The sequence below is a fragment of the Xyrauchen texanus genome, chromosome 50 (genome assembly GCF_025860055.1).
Source record: "Xyrauchen texanus isolate HMW12.3.18 chromosome 50, RBS_HiC_50CHRs, whole genome shotgun sequence".
NCBI lineage: Eukaryota > Metazoa > Chordata > Actinopteri > Cypriniformes > Catostomidae > Xyrauchen > Xyrauchen texanus.
Genome location: NC_068325.1, coordinates 2,630,123 through 2,648,560, shown reverse-complemented (window position 1 = coordinate 2,648,560; position 18,438 = coordinate 2,630,123). Strand labels below are relative to the sequence as shown.

Sequence of the window (18,438 nt, the reverse complement as noted above, 5' to 3'; positions counted from 1 at the left end):
AAATTCAGGCATTAATGCAGTAATGTTTTGTTGGAAAGCAGCAGCTTCCTTTGTTGTGTCCTGTCATGGACACCATATCTGTTTTAATGTTTTCCATATATTAGACTCATGAACAGAGATGTTAATCAGTTCTAATGATTACTACAGTCTTTACTGTAGGGTTATTTTTTTACCTCATTGAGCATTTAGTAGTGTGCCCTCTGTAGGGCTGTGTATCGAATTAGTTTAGGCACCGACCAAATTGCCTCTAAACAATCGTGTATCAAATAATATTTTGTCGTTCGGTACCAAATTTCGATACTGAAGGGGTTAATCTCGTCAACGTCAGTCATAAGCATGTAGCATGCTAGATGTGCCAAAATCTAAAAGTTTTTTTTTTTTTTTTTTTAATTTGTACATTTATAATTGTTTTTATGTCTTCATTTGTACAAGTAATTTTCCACCTGCATGTTTAGACGGATCCTTGCCTGACGGTAAAGGGAAAGGTGGATATATATATATATGATTTTTTTTGTATCACTTTATTATTTATTTATTTGCTTTTTTTAAGTTTTTCGTTTTTTAAATACATTTTTTATTTTCAATGCAAAATCAATAAAGCAAGAATATTCACTAATCCCTCAGCCTTGAGGTTTCCGATGTAATTGTATATATTTATATTTATATATATATATATATATATATATATATATATATATATATATATATATATATATATCTCAGTGAAGGAGGGAACAAAAGAAATTTGTTCACGCACATGATATATTTTCCTGGATAACGAAATACCCCATAGGTAGAGAATGCCCGGATAAAGCTTCTTTGAGGGATGTTCACAACTTCTGTAAAACCACCTTGCAAAAAGTTTATCACATTTTAAATGCACTTAATTTTTTTCAGTTTCATTTGAACGTTTAGTTAAAATAAATGACTAATAAAGTTCAAAGTTTGAAATCAAGGTGTCTTGCTTTATTGTGTAAGCTTAACCTTAACCATGTTTACGGAAAATGATCCCATAGTACCACCTAGCGTAAGGTAATACCGCTGTTCGTCGTTTTCCTGCTGATTTCGTTTTTTTTGTTTCGACCAAAATATCGAAAAAAGTATTGTTTAGATTCGGTATCGAAGTCAAGATATTGGTACTCCTATCGATATCGAACATTTTTGAACGATACCCAGCCCTAGCCCTCTGAGTCATCTTGGCTAGATGGCCACTTCTAGGAAGAATAACCACGGTAATAAAGCGTATTTAATTTGTCTAACTGTGGACAGATAGATATCTAAGGTCATCAAGATAACTTTGCAACTCTTTCCAGCTTTATGCAAAGCAACAATTCTGGATCATAGAACTTTTGAGATCTCCTATTTTGTGAAGCATGGTCCACGTCAGTAGATGCTTCTTGTGAATAGCAAACTCAAAATGTTCGAGTGCTTTTTATAAATCAAAGTAGGTCTAACCCACACCGCCAATCTCACTCAATTAATTATATGCCAGGTTTTCCAACTCCTGGCTCTAATTAGTTTTGTTGACATTATTAGCCATTATTACACTGTGATTGTTTGAATGATGTACTTTATATGTATAAGAACAATACAATATTTTTTGTTCATTATTGTAACTTGGATGAAGATCAATCCAGATTTTAAGACAAATATATAAATAGGCCTAAATGCAGGTAATTCCAAAGTGTTCACATACTTTTTCTTGCCACTATATGATTGTAGAGTGGTAATCAGCAAGGACCTAGAGATTTGTTAATTTATCTATATCAGGGCCACAATACAATAGTATTGTAACACTTTACATTTAATAGTGCTTAATCCAGTCTGGCTTTATTTTGCATTAAAGGCCATTTGACTGCATATTGTCCATTACTTGTTAAATTAGTGGTTCAACTCTTCATTCCTTAAATGAGTCACTATATTTTCCAGAGGTGGATTGGAGTTTGACCGCAGACGTGCCTTATACATTTTTGCTCAGGGGTGACCGCCTGGTTTCAAAGCCACCCATTGTGAGGCTGGTGAGCTATTTGTGTGACCTGAAGCTTACAATTTTGTAGATGGAGCTTGAACATCTACATTTGTTCTTGTGGTTTGTCAGATCTTGGTTTTTAAGGTTGTGTATGTTTGTGCATAGCACCATCAGATTAGTCTTTATAAGAGTAGTGTTATGATCTTCTTGACAGTTCAACCCATTTGGTCCACCCAGTATGTTGAAGGGGACCCATTTTAAAACAGTTTGAACACAACCCGTGCTCTCTGGTGAGGTTTTGTGACCAAGCCTAGTATGCACATAAAGTTTAAAGATGTTTAAGATATTTGAGCCAATCAGGTTCCTTTCCTGGTTCTTCCCCTGACTTGTTAGTTGTAGAGAGTGCATGAATGGCATCTTTGTCCCAGAAATTTCAAATTCCTCCACAGGAATCCAGGAAAGGGTTTACTCATGTTTGTGCCCTTACACGAAAGCGTCCCTCTCTCATTAGGGCAAGTGAATGCTGGCAAGATATCTGCTGCTTTTAAAGACTACAATTCAACATATAAAAACAACATATAGGGATGGTTTAAAACATTAAACAACCTGTTGGTGCGATTTCAACCTTTAGTGATTCCTTTAACCTCCACAAAGTCTTTGTAATGTCAGTTCACTTACTATTTTCACTGATGTCAAAACCTAATGTTCTTTCCATGTACCTATTTAAGGCCTCATCGAGGAGCTGTAACATATATTGTCTTCAGATCAGCATTTCACTTTCAAGCAATTCAGTAATTTAGACTACCAATTTTTAGGCCAACTTTCATACGTCAGATGGTATCAGAGCATTTTTACAAGCACTAGTACAAGTACATTAGTACAGTATGGGACCCGATTCCGATACCATTATTGGTATCGGGACATCCCTAAATTTATGTAAGTGTTTTTTCAACAATTTATGTTTATGCATTAATAATACAATGTATAAATATTGGGTTAAGTTATATTGTTAACATCTGTGATTTTCATTGACATTTTAAATTCAAAGAAATTCATTTTAACCAAGCGTTTTCTCTTTAACTACATTTGGGGTCATTAAGTCTCTTCCCCTGCGTTATTTAAAGCTTTCAATTGTGTTCGGTCATGGTCAGTTGGGTTGTGTAGCACATGTAGTAATAGTCAGAGCAGCTGTGGGCTTCATGTTGAGTGGTGAATTAATTCAGAGTCTTAGGGGAGCAAACACACAAGGGAGAATAGAGCAGCAGATACAGGACTATATTTATTTTCCTGAAGAAGCCTTAGATGGGAAAATTAATACAAGATTGCCTGACACACCATTTTGTGTAGAAGAGAGAAAATATCCATGGGTTAGTTTGAGGTTCATCTTTCTGTGCTCTTTGTCTAGATGAGGGTTTGATGTTGAGTTTCTTCATCCAACTAGGGATGGTACAAGACATCATTGGCCTGTTGTGATATGTGTGATCATCCGTAATTATGTGAATAAAATACTGACCAACTTATTTGTCATTTGTGTACAGCAAATTGTAGGATTGCATTTTCACCACTCAAATCTATATGGACAATAATGTGAATGGGTTTCAGTGAAAGAATATATTTTTTTTGGTTCAAGTCATAAATATCACCAAAATGTTAAATGAGACATTTTTGTTTGCAAGCGCTTTTCATGTGGAGTTCAAAGCGGCGCTTGAAGCTGGTGCTGATGCCCTGATGTGAATCATGAACGCTGGTTCAAGATTGCTGTAAAATTGCGGATGTCCACTGTCTTCTGGCTGATTAATATTGTGGAGAGAGAGTTTAAGATATTTAAATACCATGGCATTGAATATGCAACCTATGTGGGGACTAGTTATTCCCATTAGTCAAACTCCCACTTAGACTTTGGGAAACGTTTAATGTTGCTTGAATTGGTGCTATTTTAGTGCATTTCTATCTTTATACTGTGTAATGGTGCATAGACTGGGGTGGCGCGAATGACGCAACTCAAACACACGAAATCGCTTCATTCGCGTATTGAGAAATTTGCATGACGCGTTGTCGCAATCAGCATTGACATTGTCCAGATGTCACTGGAAAAATGGATGAAAAAATTGTTGTAGTGGTGTGTGGGCACCCAGAATTGTATGACACAACATCATACATGTACAGAGAACGGATGAAAAAAGACATCGCTTGGAGGAAAGTGAGCGAGGAAGTTGGACTACCCGGTAAGGTATATAAATATATAAAGTATAAATATGCACGTCTACTTGATTCCAGCTATTGGTTGTACTTTACTATGAAGTCGTAGAAGCCCCTCCTCCTGTCCTTTTCCAGAAGAGGAGGAGGAATAATCGTGGGTTTGCGTTACTCTCGCGAACGTGAGTTAAAACAAATTTATAATCCGGCGGGAGCAATGCGAGGCGAACATTTTCTTTGCATTTTATGTCAACGCACCAGACTTTGTTTGGAAAATTAAAAAAAAGCATTATACTGTTACATATTGTTTTGTTTTCTTTCCTAAGATGAAAGTAAATAGATTTTGACAGTATAGGCCTATTTAGAATCAAATTTCAGCACTTCAAACTTGTGATTAACTATGAAAAATTATTCGATTAATCATGATAAAAAAAAAGACTGGCCAGTCTGGTTCGAACTGACAAAAAGGCTATGGTAATTCAGATAACCACTCTGTACAATTGTAATGAGAAGAATAGCTTCTCATAATGCACGACATGTTGAACCTTGAGGCTGATGGACTACAATAGGCGAAGACCACGTCAGGCACTTTATTAGGGTTATTAGGCTTTATTATTTAATATTGTTCCTAGTAAAGTATTTCCATACAGGGATATCAGTAAGAGACGTGACTTAACTATCTGCAAAGTTCTGTTTACATGAAGAAGAATTAAAAGAAGTGCTTTATTGAAAACTCAAGTATCACATTTCTGATTTGACACCCTCTGGACCACTTGCCACATAGATGTCAATTGTAAGCGCATTACTGTAAACATGTTTTTAGTTTGTTTTAACAAACTGTGAGATGAGTCAAAAGTATTGTGTACAGTAATCACCAGGATATTACTGATGCTTTCAATAGACCTTAAGTTGGACTGAACCCAGAATATTCCTTTAACGCCTCAATAAATTTTATGCGCTTCACAATACCAACGACACTACAGAACATTAAACATTATGTAGAAGTTAACAGGGCTTGTTTCCACTATTGTTTAAGGACTTGTCATGATTTGCCCCAGATGTCTCTCAGTATCTACATAATAGTGAAGCTGAAATGCACATGGTTGTTGTTGGCATTGGCGACATCTAACATGGTTCATGGATGAAGATCTTTGTATCCTGGATAACTGCTTGTTAAAACATGATTGTGGTTTCCATAGAAGACAGGATAATATTTTGATGTTTTAATGAAATTTTATTTTACAAATTGTCAGAAGGACAGGCTTTTTAAAGGCCTACAAATAGTTATTAGTGGTGTTTGCTAAGGCAAGAATCATTATTACTATTGCTCTTACTTTTCTCAACCCTGAGTATAAAATGGACAAAAAAAAACCTTAGACTTCTATTGATGGAGGCATCCGTCATATCTAGAGACCAGAGTATATCATAGAACTGTGGGGTATGCTTAAACGCACACACTCGCATGTACATTTGGAGATGAAAGATCCATAAGATCTCAACAGATGCATGTAGAAACAGTGTTTCGCTGCATTCCACTTTTTTTGGAGGCGTGCAGGTTGATGTCATGTTGACATCATGTCAGAGTAAATTAAAGAAAAGTCATCTCACTCTAGACAGGTGCAGCCCTTTACCCCTTTAAAGGAATGGTTCACCCAAAAATGACCATTCTTTCATCACGAACATTCTAAACCCTTATGTAACCAAATCTTTGAAGAATATACTTGCTGCTCTTTTCCTAAAAAGCTAAAAAAAAAAAAAGCACAATCATGGGGGGGCCTGGTTAGCTCAGCAAGTAAAGATGCTGACTACCACCCCTGGAGTCGCGAATTCGAATCCAGGGCGTGCTAAGTGACTCCAGCCAGGTCTCCGACGCAACCAAATTAGCCAGGTTGCTAGGGAGGGTAGAATCACATGTCACAACCTACTCATGGTCACTATAATGTGGTTCGCTGTCGGTGGGGTGCATGGTGAGTTGTGCGTGGATGCTGAAGAGAATAGCGTGAATTTTCCACATGCTTATGTCTCCGTGGTAACGCGCTCAACAGGTCATGTGATATGATGCACGGATTGACGGTCTCCGATGCGGAGGCAACTGAGATTCATCCTCTCCCATCCTGATTGAGGCGAGTCACTATGCCACCACAAGGACTTATAGCCTATTGGGAATTGGGCATTCCATATTGTGGAGAAAAAGGGAGAGAAAAATTGTATCTTCATTTTTAGGGCCCTTTATTGTTAAATCCCAGAGATATAGCTGCGTTTCCTCTATCAGGCTAAATAAGGGGTGCTAGTGTGTGCCAGGGCCAGTTGCATTCCCACTTGCATCCTCTGGGTTTCTCGGGGTCAACGACCAATCGGGCTCTGGACCACCATTTATACTTGGGCCAAAAATGGCAGAGGCAGGTCAGAGGTTTCAGCACCAATTTTTCAGATCTAGCTACCAGTTTGCCTCCACAGATCAGCTGAGAATGTAGAATCTTCAGTACTGTCAGTAGACGAAATCAGAATGCTTCTAAATATTTGGGCTGATGAAAATGTGCAACGTCAGATCGACAAGGCATCTGCGGATGAAGACATGATGAAAAAAATATTAGGCTAGTCTTCAGATACTGATACCTCAGCTTGATTTTCCCTCTTGCTTGTAAAATGGGTGGGGTTTGTTATGTAGGCACCAGGGTGGCCTATTAAGGGAGGGTTTTAGGTGAATGCTGTTGGGCTATTGGCTCTATGGTGGGAATGCAGATAGATTTTGATCTCACGGCTCAAGGTCTGAGGCTATTGACGCCGGCTGACCAGTTCATTGCTCTAGCTTGCCCTGGCCCGATGGTGGAAAAGGAGCTTATGTGGCTCCATCCATAAATTGTAAAACTACCCATTTTCAATTATCAATAACAAAATAATTAAAGATGGTGTAATGTATTGTCATATGGCCTAAACAAGTCGTATGGACTACTTTGATACTTTTATGGTGCTTTTATTGTCATTTTGGAGATGTCCAGTTTCTATTCACTCTCATTGTATGCAGCCGGGATGTTCTTCGAAAATTCACATTTTGAGTTCTATGGAAGAAAGAAAGTCATACAAGGTTGGAACACGGACGTAAAGGCAAATAAATGATGACAGCATTTTCATTATTGCGTAAATATCCCTTTAAACGTCCCGTTACACACTTCGTGAAATCTTGGTGTGGTTCAAACTCCAGTCACTCATCACCATCGTTTATTGAATGTGTTTTACTCTGCTCTGCGGGAAATATCAACTTCATTTCCTAATCCCTGTGTATGCTGGTCTTTTACCAGCATGAGGCCTGATCACTGGAGCGGGACTGACTACTGTCTGTCTGTCTCAATGTGAAGTCTGTGGGTGAATGGATGCTACACTCCACAGGGTAGAAAACGGGTGAAAGCGCCAGAGTTTACTCCCTCAAAATGCCTGTCATTCACTAGAGCTGCATTCTATAGTTCTGGCATTCTGAAATTAGTGCCATTTTGTTGGTTGTGGAAGCTGACTTCTTAGAATCCTTAGAATGCCGTTTTAAAGGAGCAATATAAAACAGTCAGCTAAAGATTCAACAGTCTTCAAAGGCACTCCTTGGAAAAAAACAGCTTAAACACAAGGTACTTAGCTGGTTTCCCAACCTGGCCAAGATACTTAGGCTGGTCTGGTGTGATTGTTTTAAAAGGGGGTTTGGGTACTTTTGATTTCCAGCTGGGATGTGAGGGACAAATAGGGCTGGCCTGGGATTTTACATGGCAACTGTGGTTGATGAAACGGGGGTTGATGGTGATCCAAAAGTTGTTGAGCGGGGGGTTGCTGTCCTTTATCTGCATATCGCGGTGCCATTCTGCATAATGCGGCGGCAAATTTGAGTTTATCGCGGCCCATTCAGCACGTTTTGCGGACGACCAACCGGCCTGCCTGGTTCTCCCGATGGCCAGTCTGCCCCTCTTCGGCCCCAAAGTGCGTTGGACCACCGGTATGCCAGATTACAAGTCCAGCCCTGAGCACCGCCCACACAGAGGTCACTGTCAAACCAAGCATCTTCCTATTGGTCAATGCAGTGAATTCACCTGTCAATGTTCACCAAGCTAGCGAAATCCGCAAGGGAAAATTCTTTACCACCAGAAGTCCATTGTGGGAAATTCACGATTGTGTGGATTCCTTTTGAGATGACTAGGAAAGGCAAGGAAAAATCCTAGCATCACGGTGGCAATCTTTGCACAGACAAGCACCACTCTCGTTTTCTTGAGAAAATATAAAATCTCGTTTCTATGTAATATATAATTCTAAATAATGTATTTCATATGTTAAACGTTTACTAAAACCCTACAATTGGCTAATCCAGGTGTCCATAAGCTCGAGATGCTTTCCTTGTAAATTTAGCATTTCAGGTGAACAACCCAGTGTCGTCTTGTTTGATCTTTAATTAGGCCAGTACAGTTGGTTGTATTCAGATATACGTAATTTTGGGTGAATGAAGGTTATCGTTTGGGTCAGAGAGGCTGTTCAGCATTATAAGGGTTGGTTCTTGCCGCCTCCAGTGCAGCTGGGCCAGTCTGTCTGAAACACACCTGGACGTCTGGCCTGCATGTTCCAGCTGGATGGAAACAAAGAGTGGACTGAGAGTTTGAGGGAGGGTGACGGGGGTGTTCTGTTTTTTTTTTTTTTTTTTCAAAGCTACATTCTTCATAGCGTTTCAGCATCTTGCTAATCAAGATCACAAGGTGTCCATCTGGACCAGCAAGCATGGGCAGTGATGTTCTAGATTAGCATGGCGCTTATCTTTGTTCTTTCCTTGGGAGAAAAAACAGATAATCACGTTATATTCGCAATGATTTTGCTAACAATATAAAATGAAACAAGATGTACTAGATGTTCTATGACAAATTTGTCTGGATCTGTTTCTGTGTTCGGATAGAACTGGATGGCTTAAGCCATGTGGCTGAGACCAGAAGGGTCTCAAAACTAATTTTAAAATGTAACTCTTACATTTATAGTTTCTGTATATAAAATATGGCTCAGATAGGTCTATTTAAATTATATTATTGTTATTATTAATTGTAATTATTCTCACCAGATGAAGCTGGATATGAAGGCTACATTAACTGTGGAATGTGTTTTTAACTTTGGTTTCTCCTGGTATTTGCATTTGGCAGACGCTTTTATTCAAAGCCCACTATGCCACCACCACTCCCTGTAATTGCAATTACCTACATTAATATCTGTGCAGTGTTTAAGTATAACAATGTTATTTTGGGGGCACGAGGTGTCAAGCAATTGTGAAATTTCAAGCACACATTTTGCAGTATTAAATACAAATGCAAACATTAAAAGAATTGAGAGAAAAATAATTAAGCCTATACAAACAGGTGAAATTGCCGTAAATTTATATCAGAACGTTTTATGATGGGCTACAATTGAGGCTTATTTTGTGTGCACATATTTTAACATAATTATTTAGTTAAATTACATGAGCAGAATTAGCTAAATGCAGTGGAATAAATAGCAAGAGTGAAAACTATACATTTCTAGAAGGGAAAAGCGGAAACAAATGGCATGTTTTGCTTTATCTGCAAGTATTTAAACCTCTTTGGGGCATTTAAACATTAAAAAGTGGAAATTGTGTATTGTATAGTATCTTAGTTAATGTTACTCTGGACAAGATTAGAGTACTTAGAGGCTCACAATTAACGGAGACTGAAACGGAGTCGTGTCTGCGGACATCCGATGAACTTAAAATCACACCATGTGCATTCTTTTTTTTTTTATATGTTTATTTAAAATATTGCTTGATACCTGTGCACGTTGGATGATCAGTCTGAATTCATTATTCCTTTTGAAGTCATTATTCGTGCCTTTCCGAATAAGGTACTCGGCTTCAGCACATCCCTAGTGCGCATGCCTGTTTGTGTTTTGACTTTGAATGTAGAAAATAATCATGTAAAAATTGTTTTCTTGCATTGTCAGATTTTTTTGAATAAGCTGCTTTTTGGTTGTTATCGCTTATTGGTATGCATGTAAACACAAACAATGTGAATATCGCAATGATTTTAACATGCATTTTTATTTGCTGTTTAGGTTTCCTTAGTTAAAGTCATGAAATGCCCTTTTTTTTGTAGTTTTATTATCTTCCCTGAGGTCCACTTATAATGTTAATAACGTTTTTTTTGTTTTTTTGCCATAATTTAGTAATCTATGATAATTTTCTACCTCATCTCTGGCCCTCTGTCTGAAACGCTCTGTTCTGTCCTTAGCGCCACCTTAAACCTTCAGTGTAAATGCCCACTGTTATGATTGGATAACAGCTTGCAGCCCCTCAAATACAGACATATTTTAAACTCAGTCTGAAGAGAATGAACCAGCTCCACAACATTATAAAACTAAATTTCAGTGTTTACACATAACACACATCCAACAAATTGCATCTGAATATATTAAACTGCTCATCTCAATCACAACTATTAACACTCACACCCTGTTTACACCGGACGTGAGAGTCGCGTCATTTAAAAACAATAGAACTTATTAAAATCAATGATGTTGTCCATGGAAGCATCCATTGTGGCGCATTGCGCTGTACAGTAAATAGATGTTAACAGTCAGGATATATGGAATATCCATGAATGGAACTGTTTACTTGGTGTTTTTAACTACCCCATCCTTCAATAACAGTTCATTTGCAAATCTTGAATCGTTTTGTGACTGGTTCACAAGCAATCCAAATTGATATCCACACATCCACACGTTGATATCCACACATCCAGTTTCCAGTATCATCCTGCACTGAAATGCACATTACCGGAAACGCATCTAGTCAAAACGTCCATTTAGTGCTTGTTTTCATACACCATACTAAAAATAGTGCAGATGGGCAAAAAAATGTGTCTGTATTTGGACACGTGTTTGTTCTCAAAACAACAAGAGGCAGCAGCTGAATGACAGAATGGATTCCACCCTTCAGAGTTGTAACTTGACGTAATGATGTAGAGCAGAGCTTTTCAATTGGTGCGGCGAGAGCCCCAAGGGAGGCGCAGCACAGGAAAAAAAAAAACATGACGGGTCATGTCTGTACACATCTGTCCTGCTAGTTTGCATGTTAAAGTGTGTGTTGCAAAATGGATCACTTTGTAGTGTCTACAGTACAAAAGTCTACAGGAGAGGAGGCAGATTCTGGGCCAAGCAAAGAATCGGAGGATGTATGATCAGGAATATTTGAGGTTGGGATTTTCGTGGACCGGTCCCGCTGATGCGCCGCTGCCACAATGTGTTATTTGCAAAGAGGTGATGGCAAATGATAGTTTGAGACCCTGTAAGCTCTGGTGTCACATTGAGGCCAAGCAATCTAGTCTGGTGGCCAAGCCACTGGAATTTTTTGACAAAGCTGAAAGAATTGCAAAAACATAGAGTAATCCAGACATTTAGCTGTTCTGTTAATACTAAGGTGACTGAAGCATCATATCGCGGTGCTTTATGTATAGCGAAGGCAGGTAAACCCTACAACATTGGTGAAACGTTACTCCTCATCCCCTTCACATCCACTTACTTATGTGAGTGTGGGTTTTCTGCTTTGAACCTGCTTTTGGGGCGGCTGTGGCTCAGGTGGTAGAGCGGGTCTGCTGCTAATCGCAGGGTTGGTGGTTCGATTCCCAGCCCACATGACTCCACATGCCGAAGTGTCCTTGGGCAAGACACTGAACCCCAAGTTGCTCCCAATGGCAGGCTAGTGCCTTGCATGGCAGCTCTGCCGCCATTGGTGTATGAGTGTGTGTGTGAACTGGTGAATGGGACACAGTGTAAAAGCACTTTGGTACCCTCTAAGATCAAAGCGATATATAATTGCAGTCCTATCTAACGTGACGCCCCACATCAATCACCTGTGCGCATCAAAAATTCGGACTCGTTGTTCCCACTGATGCAGGGGGCGATGGAAATGAAGAGGCAAAATCAGCAAAACAATTTTTGCTTAACGTAGGCCCATATGGAAGTGATTTTTACTGTGACAAAACAGCGCTGTCCATCTTGCTGATGTTGTTTGATGTCTGATGTTGACGTTTTCAAAGTTGATTTGGCTTAAGTAGCCTAAAATCTCCAAAATAGCTCTTATTCAATTGAGATGACGTTAGTAGCCTTTGGCTGTTAATGAACATGTTTCCAGTTGAGTTATTTGACCGTCGAGGGTTATCGGTTCAGTGATCAGAAAATAGAGCTGTCCATCGTGCTGATTTCATTCTATGTCTGATTTTGTTGGCTCATTGGTTAACTGGCTGTTGAATACTTCGAGGATTCTGTTCAGAAGGCTAAGTTTAACAGTTTCCCAATTGCTTGAATGTGGTAAAAATGTGTTGCAAAGTATGTGTTTATAATATGTTTTGAAAAGAAAGACAAACGTGTTTGAAATGTTTTGAGAAATATAACCTATTTCAAAATGGTATGTTGATAGCGTAATAAAGTTTCTTATTAAAAAATAAAATGTATCTTGATGAAATTAATTTTTAGTGGAACATAGCCTAAAGCAATACTAATAATAGTATTACTACTACGACTAATAGTAGTAGCCTAGTAGTACCAATAATAACTGGGGGTCATGGCTGTATTCAAGTTCTCTAGGGGAAGGCTCCCTTTCACCCAATTTGAACGGCCCTGATGTAGAGAAGTCGCGAAGTAGAGAACGAGGTATTTTTTCTAGCTTGGTTTAAATAAATGCTTTTATTGCATTGGGGATTAAGTTTTGAGTTCTGAAATGAACAGTATGTTTTTATAATTGAAAGACCTCTCATATGTTAAAATATCAAAATACAATTGATTCCTCATGATATGAACCCTTTAAGACCATGTCATTAGATTAGTCTTTAAATGTTTCATTGTTTGCGACTTGCGAGTATAAGTGTGTAGAGATGCATCTAATTTAATTTGGCAGAAAGCTGTTTCATAGTTTGATTCATATATATGTTGAGATATGCAAATCAATAAAAGACTGTGAAATATCAAGATATATCTTACCCAGCCCTAATCCTCTCTGTGCTTTGTCTTCTCTTGATAGTGATCTATGTGCAGTCAGGGTCTTTCAGTTTTACCAAGGAGCTGAAATCCCAGGATGCCCTGCACGGGCGAAGTGCCATGCTGCGGTGCGAGGTGACTGATCCTCAAGGTGTGATCTTCACCTGGATGCACAATGGGAAAACAGTCAACAACACAGAGCGACGCTTTATGGAAAAAGGCAGCCTGAAATTCACGGCTATTGACAGATTACTGGACTCTGGAAATTTCCAGTGCATTGCCTCGAAAAACAGCACTGGTGAAACCTACTCGACCAGCGAGGTCTCCTTCAACATCAAGTGTGAGTTTTACATGGAGCTGCACAATTATGACAAATCATAATTCTTGCTTATTTACCTTGATATTGTAATTGCAATTGTGAAATTTTTTGGAAAGTAACTTATGTGATTGCTTTTTGATCCATCTGGCTGTTTTTAACACACATCTTATTTAAACCTCTATTTCCTATCGAAGTCTGGTGAACCCATAACCAGCCTTATTATACATGGCTTCAATCAGATGATTAGTCAGCTAGACGTTCAGACAACCCACCGACTATTTGATTTTTTTTTTTTTTAAAGTGTGGTTTTGCACATTCTTGTTCTTAACAAGTTAGTAAAGTTTCTTGTCTTTGCTGCCTCTTGAAAATGCTTCTCCGTGTGTGTAAAAGCACATGTGAGCTATTGGCCCTTCCTGGCTGGCCCACTTCACCCCCTTTGCAATGACAGAAAGCTATACAATGCCCGTATAAAAGTTATTTTAAGCCAGCAAGTGGAAGCTAGACAAAGCACTCCTTTATGTCTCATGCCAAGATTAATTGGTTGAAATGCAGTGTCCGGCCACTTGTCACATAACAAGTAAGGTCAACTGAATAGAGTCACCTGTTTTTGTGGTGGGTGCAAAGCATGACCAGATGGTATGAATGGGGGAGTTTGTTTTTGATAATGAGGGTTGCAACAAGGGTTTCATCCATCTCGTGATAAACTGGCTGTTGTTTTTAGTCTGTAACATTTCCTTCTTTCAGGGTTGGAAAGTGGTGCGGTGACCCTGAAGAGTCCAGAATCAGAGGAAGAAATTAAGAGCTCCTCACAAGTGAAACTACGGTGCAATATCGATGGACACCCACGGTGAGGAATTCATCTTAGAACAGATGTTCTAAGCGAACAGAACTGTTCAGGACTCTGACTATACTGGAACATGCATATTCAGGAACCTTTAACAGAACCGAAAGTCATGAAAATCATACGGTTCCTGTATTTTTTTAAATAGACAAAGTTCTGAATAAGAACATATTTCTTAAATTCTTGTAGCTTGACAAAATCAACATTCTGTGGTTGCAGTGTCTTGCAGTGTTAAATGAAAAAATGAATTCAAAACTAGGTAGAAAGTAGTTATTTTAAAAGGAAATTGAAACTAATTATGTGTCAGTTTTAAATAAATTGAAAACCAAAATACTAAATTAATTAAAATAGAAAACTATCAAAACAATTAAAAAAAACCTTAAAGCTGAATAAACTATATAAACTTTAATAGCCTAATCTGACTCTACAGGCCAACAAATCAATGGTACAGAGATGGAACGGCACTAACAGAGACAAGCTATAAAATAAACAACAAAGACCGAACACTTACGCTGCCGAACGCCAGCCCTGATGACAACGGACTCTACTACTGCTGTGCCAAGAGCACCGTGGGTGAAGCTTGCAGCAATGGCAACTTCACACTTAACATCATAGGTATGTGTGACATAGTGTGTACTGCAGTATGTACAAAAATAAAAAAAGCTCTTATTTTATTTGAATTTTCTTTTTTGGGTGAACTATTCCTTGAGAAGGATATTATTCAACATTAAAAACATCTAATATGTAAATTGAATGTAAATATCCAGTCCTATTTTGTATTGAATGGTCTGTATCTGTCTGTAGATAAGAGTTATCCACAGCCGGTGGTGAAGCCAGAGGATTTGGTGGTCTTGAGGAATGAGGAAGCTCTCTTCCACTGTCAGTTCATGGCCGAACCGCAGCCCACTGTTGAGTGGTACCATGAGAATGAGCTGGTGTCCAACAAGAGCCGGTACTGTACTAAAATTCAACTTGTTTGTAATGAGGTCAAATTTGTGTATTGCTTTATTTTTATAGTTTGAAAAGTGATGTGCTTTTGATTAAAAAGTTGCAATAGCATGATGTGACTTGCTGATATTAAAAAAAAACATATTACCATTAATTTTCTCCATAGAAAAATAGTTTTTAATTATAACGTATAAACTTATAAAAAAAATACTAATCATGAGCACTTTAAGTGATGATATATGCTTCTGTAGAAGCTATAAATCAGTATGATTTAGAGCTGGGCGATATGTAAAAATTATTATAGCGATCATTGCCTTAAAAACATTGTAAAATCCGATTACATAGTCAACCCCCCTGCCGCGGGTCGTGATTTAAAAATTTTTTTTTTGCTTTATTGATTTTGCTTTAAAATCTGAATTTAACACGAAAAACATGACATTTCTAAATTCAAATTGCATTTTAAATTAAACGAAAATGGTTTTGCCATTTTCCGATATTGTCGATCATCATCTGTTCGCATTCAGCATCGGGATCTTTGCAAGACATCATCGATATTCGATTACATCATCCTATCGCCCAGCCTTTGTGTGATTTTAACTTTATATGTAACATATAGTGTTTAATATTAAATTCCTGGTAAATTATTACATTATCCATAATCCTGAAGAGAGATCGACCAATCAGAGAACACGCTGTTACCGATGAAATAGAATTTGTGGCAAAAGAGTTCACCCACTCTTAATATTTTCAATGTACTTAAAATGTGTTTTTATACATCTTATTGATCACTATAGATTAGTAGTTTTATATTGTATTGCCATTTTTGATTGGACTACATAATTTGCCATGCTTTATGCGATTGTAGTTCATTCCCTCATAAAATAATTGAAGTACCCAGTCGCATACCATTTTTATTTATTTTTTTTTCATTTTTTCTTTTATAATGTTGTAATTCATCTTGGAGCTGGTTGGTTGGTTCATGGTTAAGATCTTTATTACGGATTTTTTTAATGCCTATTGAGAAGATTAATGGGGAAAATGCTTCCAGAACCAAGACCACTGCTTAAAAATTGGACCGTTACTGTTGAGCTCTATAAAGAAAATGTGTCTTTGTCCATAAGTATATTGAGTGGATGTATTTGACTGTTTCTTCCTCTTTCTCTTCTGGGCAGTGTGTTCATTCTGAGCAATGGCTCGCTCGTCATCACACAAGTGAAGCAGCGGAACACAGGCCTGTACAAATGTGTGGCTCAGGGACCCCGGGGCCCCCCTGTGTCTCTCGAGGCCTTTCTGCGAATAGCAGGTAACAGATTCACACTTGCTCTTGCAAAGATAAACATACAGTGTTCAAGTATACAGGAGTCTTCAGTCCACAGACTCACTATAAAAATTCTGCTGTGTTTAGTTATTCACATATATTCACAATGATGTTGCTGGTTATTTTGCAACATTATGATTATTATGTTACATTGTGATTATCATGATGCTTTTAATGCAGTTATTTTGGCCATTAAGTTTTCCAAAGAATGCACCAGTAGAATAAGGCCACATCCACACTACTTGTTTACGTTTTAAAATGTATATTTTCAGTTTCCTAACATCATCCTTTTCCAAAGTATGCAGTAATGCAGAGCATTTTTAACCCTCCTATGGTATTAACAAATGGCACCTTCCTTTGGTATTCGCAGTCATTTTTGACCAGAAGGTTTAAATGTGTAATGTTTTTTTTTTTATGATGTTGATAATAATCAAATTAATTCTTCCCTGAAGAACAATAAAATTCTGCATTTTGTTTGAGATTTTATGCAATTTTTATCTTATTTACATGTACGTTTCTAAATTGTACCATTAATTTGCATATGCAAATAAGCTTATTAAAGAAAAAAAATCCGAACCTACAATTCTATAAGTTAAAACATGAAGAAAATATGAGAATGTGACATAAATTGGAGGCAGATTGGTGCCCTGTGGTGAACAAACTATAAATAACATGACTTGAAAACCATGTCATACCAGTAACACCCAGCAGACGGCTGTAGCAGCCTACTGTGTAGTCTGATGGCTTGTTGTAACATCATTTTATATTAAGATAGGCATTTGGATATATATTTAGACATCATTAAACTATCATTTGTGAAAGTGTCAGTTTATGCAATTTATGTCATTATGCTTGTCATCAAACCTGACCATGGTGTTACAAAGAGAAACTCACAATAAGCATTTTTCAAACATTAAAACTATAAATATTGCTGCAAACAGTGATGACGGGCCCGAGCACCATGGGTACATTTAGACCTGGTGGCTTTTGGAAAACAGTGCAAGGTGGACACATGCATTTGACATTATTTTAATCCATTTTAAAGCAGTTTGGGTAAATATAAGAGGACTATTTTAAAGTCTGTTGTAAGAGCCTCACTTCCTGCTGCCAGGTGGTGGCGCTATGATCCAAAATAGTCAAATCCATGTGATTACCCCCAAGACTAAACATACTACATCTCAATTTTGATCTAAATCGCACATTGCACACAGAAGATATGAGACATTTTTTGCCATTAATTTAATGCCTTGCCATGGCAACACTGTTCGATATATCAAAATCTGTACACAATTTAGCATCTTCACTGATTTGGCATTATGTTGTCTTAATGTGGTGACAGTCTCATGAATCACCTAGGAGGAGTATTAAAAGTTCAGAGACTGCAATAATAAAAAAATATAAAATGGCAGACTTCTTGTTGGGCAGACCTATTGACTATAATTATTAAAGTTTTTCGGCTTATTGAGAACTACAATTTTGGGGACTTACACCTCCAATTTAAAGGGGGAGTTACAGATGTGTTTTTAAAACAGTGCAAAATGGCCGACTTCCTGTTGGGCGGAGCTTATGACTGTAAGCACTAAAGTTGTCCGGTTCGATGAGATAAATATGTGTACAAAGTTTGGTGACTGTAGCTCAAAAGGGATGTGCTACAGAACCCCCAGAACACTTTCTCCACACTTTCAGTGCTTGGGACCTAATAATAATAATCCTTAGAAGAACAATAGGGCCTCTGCACTTTCAGTGCTTTGATCCTAATAACTCAAAGTAAATGCATAATAATGTCAACAAAAAGAACATCAAGAAAGTAATGAACTGAAAATTCAATTTGAGTATAAAACAAAAGAATC

At 37.8% G+C, this 18,438-nt stretch overlaps 1 protein-coding gene across 1 annotated transcript in view; it reads left to right on the top strand.

Moving 5' to 3' along the window:
- The window catches only part of LOC127640884 (inactive tyrosine-protein kinase 7-like), a 51,791-nt gene that overhangs the window by 19,699 nt on the left and 13,654 nt on the right, over nucleotides 1-18,438 (top strand). The window contains exons 2-6 of the mRNA XM_052123577.1: nucleotides 13,206-13,502; nucleotides 14,226-14,328; nucleotides 14,753-14,937; nucleotides 15,127-15,274; nucleotides 16,443-16,573. Of these exons, the coding sequence (XP_051979537.1) occupies nucleotides 13,206-13,502; nucleotides 14,226-14,328; nucleotides 14,753-14,937; nucleotides 15,127-15,274; nucleotides 16,443-16,573 (864 nt within the window). The remainder of the gene's footprint in view (nucleotides 1-13,205; nucleotides 13,503-14,225; nucleotides 14,329-14,752; nucleotides 14,938-15,126; nucleotides 15,275-16,442; nucleotides 16,574-18,438) is intronic.